Source organism: Heteronotia binoei, chromosome 15, assembly GCF_032191835.1.
Source record: "Heteronotia binoei isolate CCM8104 ecotype False Entrance Well chromosome 15, APGP_CSIRO_Hbin_v1, whole genome shotgun sequence".
NCBI lineage: Eukaryota > Metazoa > Chordata > Lepidosauria > Squamata > Gekkonidae > Heteronotia > Heteronotia binoei.
In genome coordinates this window covers 25,173,152-25,194,295 of record NC_083237.1, presented here as the reverse complement: position 1 = coordinate 25,194,295, position 21,144 = coordinate 25,173,152, and the positions used below count along the sequence as shown (strand labels likewise).

At 46.2% G+C, this 21,144-nt stretch overlaps 1 protein-coding gene across 2 annotated transcripts in view; it reads left to right on the top strand.

Annotated features, from left to right (window-relative positions):
- The window catches only part of GRIN2D (glutamate ionotropic receptor NMDA type subunit 2D), a 59,605-nt gene extending 46,847 nt beyond the window's left edge, over window positions 1–12,758 (top strand). For both annotated transcript variants that reach the window (XM_060255475.1, XM_060255477.1), the window contains 3 exons: window positions 4,091–4,278; window positions 7,682–7,914; window positions 10,351–12,758. In XM_060255475.1, the coding sequence (XP_060111458.1) occupies window positions 4,091–4,278; window positions 7,682–7,914; window positions 10,351–11,793 (1,864 nt within the window). In that variant the 3' untranslated portion in view covers window positions 11,794–12,758. The remainder of the gene's footprint in view (window positions 1–4,090; window positions 4,279–7,681; window positions 7,915–10,350) is intronic.
- Window positions 12,759–21,144: the final 8,386 nt, after the last annotated feature.

The window sequence follows — 21,144 nt, the reverse complement described above, 5'->3', positions numbered from 1 at the left end:
GATTTACTTCGTTGATACCCAGCCATCATTCCTGATGGGGACCCAAAGCAGCTTACATGGCTTCCCCGCCCCCCATTTTATATCCTTACAACAACCCTGCAAAGCAGGTGAGGCTGAGTGTGCTTCCCTGGCACAGCAGGGGTTCAAACCAGGATCTATCAGGTTTTAGTCAAATACTCTTAATTGGCTAATACTAATATAATCTTAGTCTAATGCTCTAATTGACTGATGCCACACTGCTTGATACTATTGGATGCTGCTTGTGATATCACTGGTGGAAACTCCCCAGGCTTCCACACCCAAACTATTTTGTGAGGTTATAACAACGTTTTTAAAAAATTCTCTAAAAACAGTACACTGCTTTGCTGCGCAGCCTCAGGGAGCCAGGGCTTGTTTAGCCTTGGTGACTCTGTATGCCAGCAAGAGTGTGCCCCACTGCTCCCCACTGCAGCGCTCCTAGGGACTCCAGCCGCCTCATTTCACAAGCAATCCACATAAGAACACAGTGAGGCATAAATGCAAGATTAAGCTGCACAGTCATGCTATTAACTGGTCTTGTATGTGGGTCTTTTGCATGTGAATTTGTGGGCTGTGTATTTGTGTGCATTTGTGACTTTAATTGTAATTGATACAGGAGTGCATTATGCCTCAGCCTGTGTAAGAAGCCTTGGGGTGGGGGTGGGGAGTTCTGGAGGATTTTGGAACTCCTGCCAAGCCTGCCACCAATTTAAAAACTGTCTTGGTTTATGAAATATGACTTTCTATTTAATCCTGTGGGTGCAAGATTACCCCATATACTGTGCTAATTAACCCAGAATAAAAGCCACCCCCTGGATCTTTACTCATAACATTGTAAAAAGGTTGAAATCCCTACCCTATACATGAATACACATTAAAGCAATGAGAGGAAAGCTAATTTTCAGCCATGCATTCAGGGTGTTTCAAAGTGGGGACTAATCCTGGTTGAGTGGAATTTGAGGACGTGCCCTAAAGTGGATCGTATTTTGCAATAGCCAGTTGCTTTACTGCTCCACAGAGTTCTTTCAGAGATGACCCAAACTTAAGCCAGTGTACTCCATCAAGTTCCTCTTATAATATGTCTGATTCCAGCCTGCTTCAAACCATAACTGAGTTCCATTCTTAACTCACCACATTCCTGCAAACTTTGGCCCAGACAGCTGCCTGGGCTCTGCCTGTCCTGACTCCTTCACAGGCCAAACATCCTGACCTCTGAGAAAAATCACAGGGTGGGTTCCACAGGGATTTTGCTCTCTGTGATGCTTCTCTTTTAGGGGGAACCTCTATTACGGTAATTGTTTTGCTCACATGAGCATGACTCGTAGGTCTCCTTTGTAAGGTGGAGCAAAGGTGGAACCTCTTTTGCTTCAACTAGAAGGGGAAGTGATGGCGTAGTCCTGTCTACAGCCAATCCACAGTGGTTGGTGGAGTTTTAGCTCTCTTCCTTCAACCCTTTAATGGGCTTTCTTTTGTTCACAGGTAAGCTGTGGTATCTCTTTAACTGCAGCTCATCTGTGAAGGAGGAAAGAGTGTGAAGGGACTTGTTTTCTCCAAGGCGCTTCTGTGCTGAAGGGGATGAGTGGGGGTGGGGACAGTTGGGAGGGGTGCAGGGACCCCCATTCCTACCCATCTCCACTCTGCTTGCTGCTGCTTCTACAGCAGGGGCACTGGTTTGCACTTTCATGTAGAATGCCTGTCAGGTTGGAAGGTGCCTTGCAGGTAATCTCGCTACCCTCTGGTCAGTGCAGGAGTATGCAACTATAGTATCTCCAACAGACAACCATCCTAACAGTTGCTTAAAGACCTCCTGTGATGGAGAATCCATCTCCTGAGGCCATCTGTCCCACCACTGAATAGTTCTTTCTGTTAGAAAGTTTCTCCAAATATTTTGTTGAAATTTCCTTCCTTGTAATTTCCATTTGGTTTAACCCTGGCCCTTACCCCATAGATCAAGCAAAACAAGATTCTTCCATTGCCCTTTATTCACTTTGAAGACAGTGATCATGTCTCTCCTTAGTCTTCTCCAGGCAAAACATGCCCAGTTCTTCAGCCCCACAGGGCTAGGTTTCCAGACCCCTCACTGTGATGCTCATCCTCCTGTGGACATCTTCTAGTTTGCTGATGTCCTCGTTTAAAGTGTGGGTGTTCTTTTAATCCATAAAACAGATGGGGAACCAGATGTGTCCCCCTTGCATTTTTATCTGGCTGTTTTGTGATTCCCTTCCTGACTTCCATGTTGTGGCCTTACCTTTCTTGCGGATGGGCAAAGCCCCAACTCTGGGGGCCATTCCGACTGTGGCGTTTCAAAGGGTCTGTGTGTACCTGCAGCCTTCTTGGCTCTTTGAGTCTTTTCTTGTCCTCATGTGGAGTTTGCTGTCTGCAAGTGCTTCCTGCTCTTATCAGCAGGGGCTCTCTTTTAACTGTTTTTTTTGGAAGGGGGGTGGAACTTAGGTTTTGGCTCGTTTTTAAATAGCACATCACCACTGGCCCATCCATCTAGCTCAGGACTGTCTAGCCTGGCAGCAGATTTCCAGCATCTCAGGCAGAGAAGGGTTTTGGGGTTTTTTTGCAACAGCTGCCATCTTTTGACGGGAGATGTCAGGGATTAATCCTGGGGCTGTTGCATGCCATGCATGTGCTTTGCCGCTGAGCAGAGTTTATATCTTTATTTAATACATTTCTAGACCCCCTTTCTCCACTGGTGTGAGCTCAAGACAATTAATTGTAATCAGTGTGATTACAACTACAGAGTGAACCTGTTGTAGCAGAGGCCTCCTGCTTAAAAAGACCTAATTAATACAGGCGTGTCTAACTGTGTACCGGATTGGCCAGTTAGTAAGGCTGTAAATTAGCCTGAACAAGAAAACATCAGAAGGGGAGGAGTGCACAGAATTGAGCTGTAGATGGAAACTGATTGAATAGGTCAAACGTGTATATCATTGGGAGGGGGGACTAAGGGTGTGTGTGGCAAAGACGGGAAAAGAGGCTTTCTAGCAGGAGAGGCTTTCTTTCTCTATAGGCCTCTCCAATGTACCGTATCTCCTTTGCCATGTATATATATGGCTAGAAACTCTAATTGTTTTAACTGGCAGACAAATCTACTGCATATTAAAATCCTGTAGTCTGCTTAACTGGCAATGTGAGAACAAACAAAGGCCTGGTGCTCTTGAAGGACTCACTGCAGTACAGGCTTCACAACTGGGCCAGCTCCTGCCCCCATGCCAGTTTTGATGACAAAGAAGAAACTTAAAGATGGTTTTTCTTTCCAGTTGGTTAACCAATACTGGCCATCATTTTGCCTGTCGTAAAACCTATGGCTTTCTTTCTAACTGCAATATGGAACCAATGCTGACAGTGCTTTGTTGAAATCATTGTTCATATATATATATATATATATATATATATATATATATATATATATATATATATATATATATATATATATATATATATATATATAAATTGACCTTTCCACAGTACTGCTGGGTCTTGAATAGGATTTCCAGCACTGCCTAGGCAAATGCCAGGAAGTTTGGAAGGCAGTACCAGAGGAGGACACAATGTTGTTTCAGGATGACACTGTAGGGATTTTCCTTTCCGTGATAAAGACCATAGAGATTGCTGGAGATTCCTAGAGTGTCATTTTAGAGGCCTTTTTTCTCCAGCTCCTTAGTTTCTCAAGGGTGGGAAATTGATGGGGAATTCCCCACCAAACCCAAACAGTTGGGAAGCTTAGTCTTGAATCTGTTTAGTTTAAAGTTATTTTTGGTTCCATCATCCTATTGCAATAGGATACATAAAAGCCATGGAACATGGCCTCTCCAAATAACGTGAATGCATTTGTTTGTTCAACCATCAGCTGCCTCTCACTTAAAGGAAACTGCCCCCCTCCATCACAATTCTCAAAAAGCCTCTTTCACTAGCTTTGCATTATGAATAAGTAGTTAGGTCTAAATCCACTAGAAGCTCAATAAATCAAATATTAAGCAATCTTTAATCAGCAGCCTACTTGCACCTTGATTCCCATTTATCTGCCTCTGCCTGTCTTGTCTGTCTGTCTGACTGACTGCAGGAAGCTGGATGCCTTCATTTACGATGCAGCAGTCCTAAACTACATGGCTCGCAAGGAAGAGGGCTGTAAACTGGTCACCATAGGAAGTGGGAAAGTCTTTGCCACCACTGGCTACGGCATTGCGTTGCAGAAGGGATCCAAGTGGAAACGGCCCATTGACCTGGCCCTCCTCCAGTTTCTGAGTGACGGTAAAGCCTATCCACATGCCCGGTTCTGGGGGGAGTAGCGGGAAGGTGAGCTGGAAGCCAGGATTCCTGGGTCCTGTGCATGAGGAATGGGGCTATGAGAAATTGGGTGTGGGGAGCAAAATCAAAAAGTGTATGGTACTGGTTTTTTGGCAGACATGCCTCTCTCCTCACAATAGATCCAAGTTGACAGAAAAAAACAGAGGGCACTTTGGTGTCTCAGATTAGGAGTGTTTGTTACTTTTGGTGTGTACGCTGTAGAAATTGGGTTGCCAATTCTAGGTTGGGGAATTCCTGGAGATTTAGGGATATAGCATGGGAGAGGGTATAATGTCACAGAGTCACCTGTCCAAAGCTGCTATTTCTCCAGGGGAACTATCTCTATAGTCTGGAGATCATTTGTAATTCCAGGAGATTTCCAGGTCTCACCTAAAGGTTGGCAACTCTGTCCACTTATTCAAGATAAGGTGCCTATAGCACCTGGGCTTCACACACTCTCCCATTCATCTTTTTACCTCCTCAAACCCCACCAAAGTTAGTGCTATGTGATTCAGTTTTCTTTGGATGTAAACCCATTAGAAATGTATTGCATCTTTATAATATCAGTTTATAAATATACACACCGAGTGCACAGAGGAAACAAAGGCACTCCTATAGTAGCCAGAAAATCTGCTAACATTGCTACAGGTTCTCAGAGAGAGCCCCTGAACCTTAAGATGTTTCACCTTCAGCCAACTGCCCTCCCCACGTCCCAGTTCAGAATGGCAAAGTACCTTCTTGCCATCTCTGTTCTTCCCCAAACTCTCATGGATATCACAATTCCAAGGCTGGAAAGAGACGAATCGCCATTAAGGATTATTAAAACCATTTTGTCAAGTCCCTAATCACTCATCAGATCTGTCAGCCAAAATCACACAGCAACAGGCAAGTTCATGCTAATCAAGATAGTCAAATTCACAACAAAAATGTGATTTACCTCTCCCTAGTATTACATGTTCATGTCTTAAGGGATGCCACAGTAACACTCCAGAGCAGGGGTGTCAAACATGCAGCCTGGGAGCCAAATCAGGCCCCCAGAGGGCTCCTATCAGCCCCCAAGCAACTGGCTGTCATCTGCTTCCTTCTCCCTCTCTCTTGCTCCTTCTGCATCACAGCATGCTTTTCCAGGCTTGCTCAATCGCACAGGAGCTACAGAGCAAAGCCTCTATTTTCTCTATTGGCTGAGGCTTCTCCCCCTTCTGGTCCCCTGGGGAAGGAATGAAAGAGCCAGAGCTTCCTTTGCCCAGTTCCCTGGATCCCATGGGAGAAATACAAGAAAGCACCTTTAAGACCAAGAAGTGCTAATGTTATAAGCATGTCTTAGTTTTAAGGGCTTTTGTTTTTTTAATCTTTAATTGTGTTTGTCTGTGTCCTTTATAAAGTTTCTGTTTCTGCTATCTAATCTTAAATAGGAAATGGCCTGGCCCAACAAGGCCCTTATAACAAATCAGATCTTATATCAGATCTGGCCTTATAACAAATGAGTTTGACACCCCTGCTCCAGAGCCCCAGAAGTACTATTCCTTCCCCACCCCCGTGCCCGCTCACTAAAGCTTGAAAAGCAGCCTTGTATTCTTTCTCCACAATGCACCAAACTTGCCCTCCCTTCTGACCACAGTGCATTTATAAATGTGAGTATGTAACCAAAATATGGTATTCTATTCTGGATTAATGAATCCAGAGTAAAAGTGCACATGCACCCTAACCTAGGATGATTGGGAGCAAAGACTCCTGTACCTCCTGGGAGAAAAGCGAGCTCCAGTGGGGATAGACGCAGCGCAAAGGGAATAGGAGACAGACATCCAGCCTTCTATTTCTAGCTCCAGGGATAATGAACAGACACGGTTTCTGGTGTGTTTGATCTGAGCAGAGGAACCTGGATTCTGTCTCTGCTGCTGCTAACGGGCTCAAGTCTGAGGCTCTAATTGCTGTTAGCCAACAGACTCGCTTCTCTTTATAGTCTTGGCTGACGGGGGATGCCCCGGGGGAACAGGACACAGGGCTTTCCTTCTTGCCCCAGGGCATGCCAAAGGATTGGGAGGATGGGCCAGCCCATGTCCAGGGCACTTAAAAATCATATTGCTTCTCCTTCAAGCTGAATGAAAATGTGAATTGACAGAAAAGTGTATTTGCTTAAAAATGGCTATGTCCAGTGTTCCGTATTGTATTAACAACATTCAGAACTGAAGTCTTCCAGACTCTTAAGGCATCCTTCATGTCATCTGTAAAAAAAAAAAACCTCACTAAGATCATGATGTGTAAGACTGTGTGGGAGAGACAGAGGTACTTCGTAGAGTATGAGGTGGTGTGGTGAAGGTCCAAAATGTAGAAAATGTCCACATTTACGTATAAATCCCAGGTGAACTTTATGAACGTCCAAAACATAAATCTGTTGCTCCATTTTCCAGGCATACCCAATCATGGAGTCTGCCCACATTCATTGAGTTGGGGTGTTCTCATAATACATCTTTTTCAATATCTACCTATGACTGAATTTCAGATATTAATCACAAGTCATACTAAAAAGTGTGTTGGCTTTTGTATATTCTGTAATCCTTGAATTCCAAAATTTATGCATAAAAATAAAGCATCCATAATCCACACATATCTGTAGATATAATCCATGTTCAAACCTTACTCCAGAGTACAGCTTGCAGGAAGTTAGAAGTTATGCTTTTATTGTGAATGTGTATATTACATATTACTCCATCCACTGTTTAGCACATTAATGTACAGCTGCGTTAAATACATACTTATTGAGGATTGATGGAGTATGATATATACACACACAAATACATACATATATATACACCATCTGTGCTTGGTATGCACGTTAGAGAACCTCGGGATTGGGTATGAGAAAGTATAGATGGCACACTGTTGCAAGCTGCCAGCAGCTTATTTGAGGAAGGGGTGAGAAATAGTTGCCTAGCAACTCACCCATCTGTCAAATGATTATACCTGGGTTACTTTTTATATTACAAACACAAGATTTTAATATTATGCTTTAATTAATATTTGGAAAGCTACCAATTCAGGCTCCTGAACTACATTAGCATTCCCATGTGCACAGATAGTGATGGGGTAACTATTCTGTCCTTTCAGTACATATCCTATGACACAAGCTGGAAAAGGGCTGGCCATCTTTCCTTCCAAACTCCCGTGCCCAAGTCCTGTCCTGTTGCTAGGTGACAGTAATCTCTGTGGCCCTTGAGACCTCAGAAGTCATGCCTTGGCTCTGAGCAAGAGGGCACCACATTCACTGGGAAAAGGGGAGCAATGCCCATAGGGAGAGGGCTAAAGAGAGGCATGTCTCCTAGGTTCCCTTTCCTCCTCGCCCCCCTCCCCAACCCCTCCTCTTTTTCAGATGAGATTGAGCTGCTGGAGCGCCTGTGGCTGTCTGGGATCTGCCACAATGACAAAATCGAGGTGATGAGCAGCAAGCTAGACATCGACAACATGGCTGGGGTCTTCTACATGCTCCTCGTGGCCATGGGGCTGAGCCTGCTGGTCTTTGCCTGGGAACACCTCATTTACTGGAAGCTGCGACACTGTATGAGGCACACAGGGCGGCTGGACTTCCTCCTGGCCTTCAGCAGGGTGAGGCTGCCAGACAAACAGAGCCTGGTTCTTCATCCACCTATATTCTCACCCACAAAGCTATTTTTACTCTCAGTCGTCATGTGTTTATCACAACCATGAGTGACCTGTTCTTGAAGCTCTTGTACCTAAATTTTGCAAAACTGGCTAATAGATACACATTTGATTAATTTTCATGGATTGTGCTTGGACATCTTGAAACAAAAGCTAAATTTTCTTCATTCACAGTATACAGTGTATCTGCCTCTGCCTACAGTGTATCCATCCTTCCCTGTCCCTACCATGTTAATCTATGGGTACATAGAGGCGTACATCAGGTGTGCAATGGGGCTGTTGAATCCTGTCCATTGTGTGCTGTCCACATGAACAGCTTTCTCTCCAAGACTGAACTCAGGAAAAGTGGCTCTGTCAGTTTGCAGCATAAGACTGCTCTGCACAGCACTGTTTGGCTAGCACCTGGAATGTCACAAAGCCACCTCCCAGGAGTGATTTTAGCTTTGAAAAGAATTAATGTATGGGTCCTCTAGAGGGGAAAAAGTGATGAACAACTGTTCAATTGAATAAATGTGCATCCTTTGCTTTTAAAAAAGGGAGACAGACAACTTGCCTGGAAAAGATTAGGAAAGCAAGTGCCAGATTGAATCAATATTCAGTTTACTGATTAACACAGTCACATACAGCTGGTCTCTCTTTATGAGGGAAAAACTTGCAGTAAACCCTATTTAATGAACATCCATATGCTGCCCCAGTTCTTGACTTGAAAGCTTAGTCCCCAACACCCAAAAGTGTTGAGCTATGGGAAGAACTGGAGCAGGGGGTGTCTCCTTGAGGGAATATGAGATCTCCACTATGGACCTAAGCAAGTTACAAGCCTTTACACAACGCTTATGGCTCCCAAACAAGGAATCTGTTCTGTGATGGGGCTCTTGTATCCCTAGCACAGTACTTCCATTGTTGTCAGGCCGCAGTTCCTGGAAAATGGGGTGGGGCATAGGGGAGGGGGATCATGGTAGTTAAAGCAGATTTGAGACAGATTAAATCTGTAGTGTAGTTGTGATATGTTAATGGACTATCCCCTTGGCATTTAAGGCAGACTCTGATGAGCCATAGCATATATTGTGTTCTGTACAGTTCTCATTTGCATATGTTGATCACGTTCGGTGAAGATTAAAAACTGCCTGCTGCCTTGAGCTAAAGAGTGAAGATTTTAAAACACCAAACTCAGACGGGTGGCAAAAATCCCACACTGCCCTCTGATTCCTCTGCCTGTTTCTCCTGTCATTCACATTATTTTTGTCCTTTGCTGTGTCAATTTGTCCATTTGTATTTCTCCTAGCTTCCTCTTTTCAGTGTCCCCTCCTTTCTCCTTCTCTCCATGCACTGCCAGGGCGATCTTTCTCTAAAATCAATGACCTACAATGAAGGACAAGTTCAACAGCACTGGATGGGAGGGAAGAACACTGTGTTAATAGCAGAAGACTGTGTATAGTGGGAACCGATATGGCTCAGAGCATAGGGTGAGGCAGGTATAGCGGGGGAAGGGAGAAGGTGTGGGCTTATGGAGCCCCAAAGCATCCAACAGGCATCTCATACAAGAGTTCTTTAGGACGGCATTTCTCAAACTTGGTTGTAATTACTGAAGGTTCTCATAGTGAAGAATCTGCAAGTGCTGCAGGCATAGTGATCTGTTCAGGGGAGAGAAGGTGTGTAGCAGCCAGAGTGCGTAAGGTGAATGGTGTGTCTGTATAGAAGCTGGACAGAGGGGTAAAGTATGGGAAGCAGAAAACAAGAATCTAGCAGCTAGAGTGCGTTAGGTGAATGGTGTGTCTATATAGAAACTGGGCAGAGGGGTAAAGTATGGGAAGTAGAAGACATGAGTATGGGGAAGAAGTGGTACCCAGGTAGGCTTCCCTACTAAAGTGTCTCAGTTGTATTGCTTTAGCAAACAAGCCCAATTCCATAAACCTTTTCAAGAGTGCTTGAGAATCCCATATCAACCCGGAGAGAGGGACATTACACTTGCAGCACCTTTGCATGCAGATAACGGAAATGTGGACAAAAGACATTTCACAAGCAGCTTACAATTCAGATAACTCCTCCTCCTACCTGCACAGATCTCTTTCCCAAAATGAGCCAGCCTTGTAGCACTACTGCTCATAACAGGAACACAACACTTCCTAGGAGGGGCCATGGCTCAGTGGTACAGCATTCACTGGGCATGCAGAAGGTCTCAGGTTCAATCTCCAACACCTCCATTTAAAGGATCTGGCAGTAGATGATGTGAAAGACCTCTCTGTGAGCCTTGGGAGAGCTGCTGTCAGTCTGAGTAGACTGTACTGATTTTGATGGACCGATGGTCTAATTCAGTACTTCATGTGTTTCTTGGCCTATAGCTCCAACAGCCCCCTTAATCCTTCTTTCTTTCATTAACTGTAGGGCATGTACAGCTGTTGCAGTAGTGAAGACCCCAAAGTCCAAGACCAGCAGCAGCTGCCCATCCTTAACCACAGCTATGGGCCATCACGAGTTGGAGCCCCAGCATTGCCCAGTCCCCCTGGACCACCACTTCCCTGTTCCAGCTTCCTGCCTCGAGAACGCCGAATCGTGGAACGGTGGCGCCACGCCCGCAGCCCTAATTGTTACAAGGACCTGTACCCTCCGACACCTGCAGAGCTCCCTACAACCAAACCTCCCCGTCACAGCCTCAAGAGCCCTTTCTCTGATGGCTTCCATCGCTTCTATGGTCCCATTGAACCTGAAGGGCTCTCTGACCACGTCGGTGGCAAAAAGATGGCACCCTGTCAGCTCTCGCCGCCACCACCCGCCCGGGGACTTGAAAACCCTCCCTCTTATTTTGCCATTGTACGTGAGAAAGATACTCCCGACATGCCACCAGTAGCATCCGGTTGGCAACGCAAATCGCTTCGTGGATTGTACGAAAGTTTCCAGGCTGGGAAAGCAGCTGGCCGGGCCCCGGAGGTGAAGAAGTATGATGGGCCATCGAGCAGTTACACAGCCAAGAGCCCTTGCGAACTGGAACGGGGCAGCAGCCGGCCTTTCAGCAAGGAGCGGGGTCGGTACGGCTATACTAGGCTGTCCTACGAAGACGAACGCTCCCCACCCGTCCCCCGTTACCGGCATGCTGAAGAGACATCTCTCCCACGAGCTGAGCCGGAAGCCAAATGCCCAGCGTCATCAAGCCGCGAAAGGGGCTCCCGAGCTCACATTTGCCGCAGCCATTCCCATCCGCTCGCCGTAGGTGCCAGCTTGCGCAGCCAAAGTCATTACGTGGACTTTTCTGACTCGGATTCCGACATCTGTGAGAGGGACAGCGATGGCCATAGCTGCTGGTACCAGTCGCCGGATTATTTCTGCACCTACCCATCCCGAGAGAGGCAGCTGTTTGCCACACACAAGCCCCTGCACTACTGGTCAGCCGATAAGTTGGCAAAATGCCACGGATGCCACGGTCCCTGCCAGCATTGCCTGAGCTTAGAAATGCTCCCGCCACCCACTCCACCGTGCCGCAAGGAGGCCTTGCGTTACTTGAGCTGTTCTGAAGAGCGTCTGGAACGCCGGCTGGACTGGGAGCACCGCCACTGTAGCCTATACGGTTGCCTGGCTCCTCGGCACCGCCACGGCTTCCACCGACGCTGCCATCACCATTCCTGTGACCTGGGGCCAGCCGGCGGAGTCCTTCATCCCACCTCCCGCAGCCTGGAGGACCTCAGCTCCTGCCACATGATGCGCTGTGGGGCCTCCCATCGACACCCAGGGGGCTTTTCCCCTGATTGGCTGCCGCGCCGGGTGAGCCGAAGCGGGGAGCTTTTTGCTCGGCGTGGGTCTGCCCATTTCTCCAGCCTGGAGTCGGAGGTATGACCAGCAACAGGTGGGGTGGGACTGGGGTGGGGGTGGGGAAAGAGGCTTCAGATGGGACAGCAGAGAAAAGACTGAACTCTAGTTCAGCCCACAGAGTGGGGACTGAGATGGTGGAGATGGTGCTGTTGCCCGAACCAGAGTACAGAGGTAGTACCATGAAGATGACCACGGAGAGGGGGAAGCAGAACAGTGCCACAAATGAACCCACCAAGGCAAAACGCAAGCCACAGAGGCCACCAGGAAGATATGGGATAGTGCCACACCTCCCTGACACAGAAAAGGAAAATTTTAAAACCAAAAGAGTTATACCTGTTACTCCTACAGTGGCAACTGGAATTGTAACTAACCCCATAGAGCTGAACAGAAGGGGGAGTGGAGAGAATCTTTCAGAGAGGGGCAACACCGTGCTACTGCTATCCCAAGTGCCGCCAGAGTAGCTCCCTGTGACACAATGCCCTGTCCCTTCCACCAGCCAATTTACAGCAGGAGGTAGAAGGGAGCTGTAACCTCCTGTTTCTCCACGACAGACCTTTTATATCCAGAAAAAAAGGGCTTTCCTGCCACCCTGTGGCACATTGATGGGGTGGGTTCCTGTGGCCAGTGGCATTTGGCTACTGCAACTGCAGGGCTGTTACTTTCTGAATAAGAGAGGGCCCTGCAAACAAACCAGTCATGAACATCCAGGACTCTGTGTCCCCCTGTACAGAATGACAGCAGAGGAAAAGTGCCATTGGTCGTGCTCCGGGAGTGAGGGGGAAGGGGAAAACAACCATACAACTGTTTGAACTTCTGGGCGGGAAGGGATGTTAGGAGACAAAACTGTGACTTTGTTCAACAGAAAACTGTGATATTTTTCCTGCACATTCTCCGCTTCCTCTTGTCCCTTCTTTCTTTTCTCTACTTTTCTCACCCGTGTTCTTCTTTCTCCTTTTCCTCTGCTTTAATCTTTCAATCATGCGCCCCCCCCCCATAATGACCAAAACAGAATATCACACAAACACATGTCGTAGACAAACCTCCTGCACTCACGCATCAAGCTTGGTGAAAACCACATAAACAAATTGCGAGTACAAAAGGACACGTTGTGGGAAATTCTACACCAGATATTCCTTGGTGCATTGCAGTTCCACCAGTGCAGAAAATGAAGGGGAAGACATAAGGTTGTTCTTTAGATTAAAGGGGCATCCTCATTTTAACCCAAACAAAACAAAGCTGATAGAATAAAAAGCCTCATTAAATACATAAAATGCTGTATATTATCATAACTGAGATTACCGTACACTGTCTTAAAGCTGGTCTCTCTGAACTGTTTTGCACTGCTGCCAAAATGGGAATAGAGGGAAGTGTGAATGACTTGTACATCTTTTCTTCATACCTCCTATGTGAATGGAGAATCAGGTTCTTCCCATGTTATGGGAACACGAGGGACTAACTATACTTCATGTTTTGACAAGTTGGGTCTGAGTTTCCTGAGTTTCCCAAATCGTGTGCTCTCCAGCCACCCAACAGCTGCAGGGAACAATCTTTTTAAAAGAAGAAGAAAGCCCAAACAGGCTCCAAATGGCACTGCAGGGAGATCAAGGCCTCCTGGCCCCTTCACCAGTTTCTGGCTAGAGAACCATTTGGGGTGGGGGGGTGGAGTTATTTTGCCAGTTTTGCTTCTCCACACAGAGTAGTCTGAGCAGGTGGGCAGCAAAATCGATGAAATAACACCCCACCCCCCACCCGGTGCAGTTTTCATCCAGGAGAACAGCTGGGAGGGGTAATAGAAGACCTCCCCCCCACCCCTGTGCATTCTGAGCCCATTTGGGGAGTTCTCTGCAGCTGCTGTGTGTCTGTGGGCCATGAAAATTAGGTCCTGGGAAAACAGACAAAACTCATTAAAACTGTAACCTGTAGTTTGGCTTTGATGAGTGTAGTTCCAATGCAGGTACATCTTGCACATCTTCTCCTGGAGGAAACGTGCAAGTTCATCCTTCACAGGAGACTCCTTAATATGAAGAGCCAAGTGGTAATAGAGTAACAGGTTTCAATTAAATGTGTAGCTTTTTTACCCAGCTGGTGACTGATGTGTGCAATTCACTGTCACAGGGTGTGCCTATCACCAGTGATCTTTTTTTGTTCTTTAAAGAATTAGACAACCTTATGAAAAGTAGCAATATATAAATGGCAAGTATAGATAACATAAGAGAGGGAGACGTTCTGAGCCAGAATCCAAGAGGTGGCAATAAACTGAGTATTCTGTTTTGCAGCTGTGATGCTGGCATTTTTCTAAACAAAAGTGTATACCATAAAGCCCCCCAAAAGAGTGCATACTATAAAGTCCTTTAACAGTTAGACAGGTGAACTCTTGGGAGTGAACTAGATGTGATGGTGGCAAACCTGTGTTACACCAAATCCCCATAAAGTAAAAAGAGAGAGGGGATTTTTCTCCCAGTGGCCTCCAAGACATAATCTCTACTGAAAGCAAAATAGTTGCAGAGAAGAACTGTTTGGGGGTGGGGGTGGGGCTCAGATTCCCCTTCCTAACTGCCAGGCTGTACTTCTAAATCAGCCTCTCCACCAACCAACCACCCCCACCCTGTTTTACAGGAGTTTAGCATGACTCACATGCTCACAATCAGCAGAGCAGCTTCTCTGGAGCTGCAGCACGGATATTTCCTAAATAAATAAACTGTCATGCCATTTTGCCCCTCCTGGTCTTCTCCTTCCAAGATCCTAGAAAATGGGATTGGTGTGGAAACCAAAGAGGCCATGCCAAGAGAAGAGCCTTAGCGGGCTTGCCCCAGTCCAAAACCTTTTGCCACTCATCTCTCACAGAGTTAGCTTTAGGTTTAATTAGATTTATATTCTGCCCTCCCCGCCGAAGCAGGCTCAGGGTGGCTGTGACCAGGGCTGTGTGCATTGCACAACTCCACCCAAGTGCAAAAGTTAGACTTTGGAATGATTTTTGCATCCCAAGAATCTGAACATTCATGCTTCTGATTTTTGTGGCTGCAAGGCAGGATTTAGAGCATGTTGTCACTGTCTGGGGAACTCTCTTGTGAATGTGAGTCTCTCAGATTTCCAGGTGCTGGGGGCCCCCGAAGCTTTAATGCCCCCCGTGTAGCTGTTTGTTCTTGCCTTTGGCAGAACCAATAATGCAATATAAGCCAAAAAAGCTGCTGACTTCTTTCATCAGCATAACCGCAATTCATAGTTATGCTTTTCTTGGTGCAAAAAGAGAGGCTAACTTGGTGCAGAATTCCAAGTCAGCAAAGAGGACACAGAAGCTTAGCCCTTACATGGGGCAAAACAGATCCAGAGTCTGGCCCAATAAAGCTGTGCGCTCTCACTCTCTCTTCTTTCTTCCTCGCGCTCGTTTGAAGTGCTGTGTTCAGGTTTGAGCAGCTCGGTTCCAGTCAGATGTTGACAAACCGAAAGAAAAAATTGGAGGAGAGCTGCGAAAGATGATCAAAGGTCTGGAAGGCAAGTCATACGTGGAAATGCTGAAGGAACTGGGTCTGTTTTGCCTAGAGGAAAATCAGAGGAAGGGGGTGGGGAGGCAGGAAAAAGACATGTTGACAGTTTTCAAATATTTAGTAAGGAAAGGGAAAGAGAGAGAAAAGGGTTGTTCAGTGGATGGGAAGGGCCTCCAAGTAACGAGTTTGAGGTACAAGAAAATGCCTAGGCATAACAGCCATTCAGGTTGGTGCTTCTTGACTGTACGAGGAGAAGGGAGCAATGGTCTGGTCTGGGCCAAAATGGCAAGCAACGTGGTGGTGGAAGTGAATCTCCCCTCTTGCAGGAGCTCCTTTCTTGCATGCAAACAGAGACCAGAAAAAAAGAGCCTCAATGCGGGACTTGGAACAGAAGAGATAGAAACAGCTGTTTCTGGGGCAACCAGCTGGAGTAGACACTCCTGCCTGTTTGGCAAGGAAACAAACCACCTGAGGTTGCCACAGAGTGTCCTTCCGTCTGCTAGGGTTGTTTTAGCTGTCTAGGATGTCCTGTCTCAGGGCTGGGGTTGGATCTGAGGGTCTGTGAAGTCCCTCCCAACTCTAAAAGTTCTCCAATACACTGGCAGGAAGAATGGCACTGTCTCAGGTGCCAAAGTGCACTCCTCCAGAAACACACCGTCACTCCCAAACCGGTGCACACACTGCCAACAGTAATCCACAAGAAAATATCCCCCTTCCCGCTTGCAACCACAGTCAAGCACAAAAGCATACAAGCACACACACTAACTATCATGCCAGCAGGCGAAGAAGCGAATCTCCACAGACAGAACCCAACATCTCACAAGCAACGTGCATCTTAATGGAGCACACATCGCAAAACATTACTGTGATTTAACACAAAATGCCACAAGCACACAGCCTCCATCACAGACACGAAAAGACAGGATTGCTGACACGCACACACATACATACACACACACAGAATTTTGAAACCACAATCATACCTGTGTACAAATCACATCATGGACAATTCCCCAAAGAGTAGCCTCGCTGGGGCTGTGTCCGACTCAGTGTTTCTCTTACTTGGAGGTAAGAGATGTATAGGCTGTCTGTCACCTATGAATTGTAGAAGGGTTGATAAATGATGCCACGTGTGAAACTGGCATGAATCTGTAAGCAGCAAAGGGTGCTGCACCATACAGGTTTATGGAGACGTTCACTTTGGTAGGCAACCTGCTTAATAGTTCGTAAAATGCAGGGATGCAGAAATATACCTGAAAACTATAGGAACTATATTGCATACATGGAATGACACACCGGAATAGGCACACACAAGAGGCGTATGCCCCAAACCTCAAATACACTCGTGAACACGGAGATACAACCACAAGTGCAGAGTCAGGCCCACATGCAGTCTCCCTCATCTGTAGTCCCACAGTGACCACCAACAAACCCACAATCTCCGTCTCTCTCACTCCCCAACTCTGTTTTCACTCTCTCTTTCCTTGTGTCTCTTTGTCCCCTTTCCTATTTGGGGGCAATTTAGTAATAACTTTAGAAATACTGTTTTAGGGAGCGGGGTAGGTGGGTGGGATGGACTTTCTTGGGAGCGGGTGGGGTTTCGCTGGGAGGGGGGAGGTGGACCATGGGGCAGCGCCCCAACACCAGAATGGGGCAGGGTTTGGGTGGGGCAGGGACCCAGGCATCCGGATGGGGGGAGGGGCTGGGTTTTTCGATACTATTTTAGGGCGTTCATAAGAAATAAAGGCTTTTTTATCCCGCTCAAATCTTGCCCTGGTGTGGTTTCTCTGCATGGATGCATTCTAGGATGTTTCTATACACAGGCTTCAAAAACCCTCCCACCTCACCTGCCTTTCCCTTTCAACAAAGCCCAGCCTTCCCCACAATTCTACAAAACCCTGAGAAATGGAAAATAAGGGCTAAGTAGATAAGGCTATTTGTGTTCTGGTCTCAGCATTTTAAAAATGAGAATAGCAAATGTGTAAGGAGGGGTTGCCATTGCCAACTGCAGGCTAGGACATTTCCTGGGAAGGGCAGGGTTTGGGCAGGGGAGGGAGCTAAGTGGGTAAAATCCCACAGAGTCCATCCTCCAAAGCAGCTGTTTTCTCCAGGGAAACAAATCTCTGTAGTCTGAAGAACAGTCGTAATTTGAGATCTCCAGGCCTCATCTGGATGTTGGCAACCCAAGAGGGAGAGGATTTAACATTTCCACCCATAATAGTTTATACCAATCAAAAACTGTCCCCTTTCTCATTCTATTAGTTAGTCCTGGAATGGAAAAAAAAGGGTCAAAACTGGCGCTTGTGGGGTTCTTTTTCCTTTCAAGGTTAACTGCAACAGGAGTGGGGTTGGCAAAATGGTATGTGGATAGAAAAGTTAAAGCCCATCTCTGGCCCTGGTTGGCCCCAATCTGAGTCCATCAGCTACCTCTGGGGAAATCTAGTCATGCAGCTCCCTGCATCACATTTAGTTAGACCCTAAGAAAAATAAATGAGTTAACAGAGAAGGCATGCAATTTGTTTGTTTGTTGTTGATTATTTCTTCATATATACCCTATCTTTCTCCAGTTTGCCTACCTAACATCATCCAAAATAAGCAAAGATATGCAAGAGGTTTTAATTTGCCAAATTATGCAAGCTGCAGAGTTTTGCTTTCTTTAACACAGAATATGGATTATCCTGCTCACAGAATGTTTCTTCTTCCAACACAACATAACATGGCTAACCATGCCTGATTTGCCTGATCATTGAGCAGTTCAAGGTTAGTATTGCAGAGGTTTGTTTCCATTAGAAAAGGGAGAGACAGATATCTATAGTAACTTCTTTTATTTATTTAAGATCTGTTTACAAATATACAAATAACCAATTGGAAGCAAACAGATTCCTGAAGCAGGCAATACAACCATTCCTCCTGCAGCAAATCATATTCTTAGCCATTCATATATATATATATATATATATATATATATATATATATATATATATATATATATATATATATATATATATATATATATATATATATATATAGTTGCACTCACTCTCTCCCCCTCTCTTTGACCCAATTCTAACTTGCTATAAATTGTTTCCCATCCATTCCCAACAGCTGAAGGTTGTCACCTTTCAAGGGCAGGGGGAAAAGATTTCCAGCCATCAAAGAATATTAATGTTCTTGTGACAGGTCATACACAGCCCAATATTTGCACAGTGATAAGCCCATTCACAGTAGCCAAGACAGCCAAAGTCACAGCAACACAGTTTCGCCCACCACACTACCCCAATCCTGCTGCACGTCATACTCCAAACTGTCACCCTGTGTGATGATATGATGCATAAACGTACACAGCATAGTGACCGTGACATTTGTCTGAAGTTTAGACAGCAGACAGGTGCATGTAAACTTCAATAAAACTGGATTTAAACAAGATGCTGAAGACACAGAGGACTGCCTGAGCCCAGTGCTTGGTTGAAATCGGGCTGCTACCCATCCAAAAGTAGCTATGTGTACTTCATTAAATAGTGCTAGTGCAGCACTTGCTTAGGCTATGGATCTCTGGGAGGCTAACTTTATTATTTTATTTGCTTAAAATGTTTTGATGTTGCCTTTCCACCCATCAGAGCCTTGAAGGGGGTGAACATGAGAACATTAAACATTCAAACAATTAAAAACAGCATTTGATTTTAAATTATAAACTAATTCAACAAAAACACATAAACATATAACTCCGGAGCCAGGACGGATCCCAAAAAGGGTGGTGGGGGGGAGGGAGGTGAAAAACAAAACAAAATCATCGCCCACCAACAGAAGACACCAACAGAGGGAGACAGATGTGCCTCTCCCTGGGAGAAAGTTCCCAAGTTTTGGTGCCAGACCAAGAAAGCTCTTTCATGGGTCACTTGGCTGCTCTGCACAGGCAACAGCTCACTTCAAATGAGATGCTGCACTTGCCCAAAGTCACCCACGTAAATTCTTTTGCCTTGCTGGCATCGCTTTTAAATTAGGCTTTCATTCCTTTGCCAGATCAAAACACAGGTTTCAGGAATCCAAGCTTTTGGGGCCCCATTCTTCTCTAGTCCCAATTGGCAAGGTTGCTCCTGGGTTTTAGTATGACAAGCTGCGATTCAACAGCTCAAATGTTTTTGCAAGCTAGTTGTGCAGTGATGGGGAAAAATTTGCCTGAAGCAGTTTTTGTTATGCAGGTATTAAAGGTGCAGCAGATGGATGAGGGGACAGGTAGCTAGTTCCAACTGGGAATGGTGTTATGTTGCCCACAAATTATTTACATTCTGCCCATTGTCCGGAATTTCAGACAAGGAATGTCTTTGTCACTGTAACAGAAAAGCAGCTCATGAGGGAAAGGCCATTTGTGATGTGGGCCTTCTGTCCCTAAGAAGGATGGTGTTCTTTCAAAGCAAAGGGTCCCCAAGTCTTTTCGATCCTCTGAGCACCTTTGGAATTTTGACACGGCACTGGGTGTCACCACTGGAAAATGAGAGATTGGATTTATACCCCACTCTTCACTTGGAGTCCCAGAGTGACTCCTTCCCCTTCCCCTCCCCACAACAGACACCCTGTGAGATATGTGGGGCTGAAAGCTCTCCCAGAACTGCTCTGGAGCAGGGCAGCTTCTGACAGAGTTATGGCCATTCCAGCAGTTGCATGTGGAGGAGTGGAGAATCAAACCCGGTTCTCCCAGACAAGAGACAGTGGACTTAACCACTATACCAAACCGGAGGGGGCCAACCACAAAATGATCTTAGGGGGAGGTATGCACAAAGGAAGTCCAAATGCAGGGGACATGAGGACCAATTTGTAAAAATATACTGAGAAAGAGGAAGGAGGGAGAGAGAAAATAAAATGAAGAAGAAGAAGATATTGGATTTATATCCCGCCCTCCACTCCGAAGAGTCTCAGAGCGGCTCACAATCTCCTTTACCTTCGTCCCCCACAACAGACACCCTGTGAGGTGGGTGGGGCTGGAGAGGGCTCTCACAGCAGCTGCCCTTTCAAGGACAACCTCTGCCAGAGCTATGGCTGACCCAAGGCCATTCCAGCAGGTGCAAGTGGAGGAGTGGGGAATCAAACCCGGTTCTCCCAGATAAGAGTCCGCACACTTAACCACTACACCAAACTGGTGCTAAAACAATGTCATTTTAATCTGCACAGTCCGTCAGCTGTCCTATGGCCAGTCAGAAGCCCTGCTGGGCAAGATCCCCACCCAGCCCCACCCACTTTCTAAAATCACTTGGCTGGTGCCAGCAAAGGTGTCAGTGAGTGCCGTGTGCCCAAGGGCACTGCGTTGGGGACCCCTGTTTTAAAGAATCTTAACTGTGGATTCTTGGGCCACTCCCTTCCCAGAGAACCCCGACTCCCACTCCTCCTTTTGACTTTCTGTACATGTAAAAAACCCAAAGGCCTCATGGGCAGATGAGAGAATGAGCACGGCATAAATCAAGAAGATGAATGCATCAAGGGACCTGAGGAAAAGCAGGAGAAGGCTTCGGGGTCACAAGGGAGCACAGAAAGCTTCTCTAACTGGCAACAGAGGAAGCCCCAGGATGGATTGATTAAACCCAACTTGTTATCCATCTTCATCCAGATGCCGAGCTGCAGAAGGCAGCAGAGCCCTGGCTTTCAGATAATAAAATGAAAAATGTGTTTTCTTAGCCCCCCCACCCCCACCCCCCATTCACTGGATAGGGGGAAAAACGTTTTTTTAAAAAACCTTTAATCTGCATCAAAAGCAGCAGAGCTCATGTTGTCTGTCTGCCTGGGTCTGCTGAGAGCCTGAAATAATAGCTAAGCGAGGAACAGAAGTGACAGTTGTATCCCCACAGATGTGCATGAACCATGCAAGCCAGAACCAAAGGGTACTTGGCCAGCATGACGT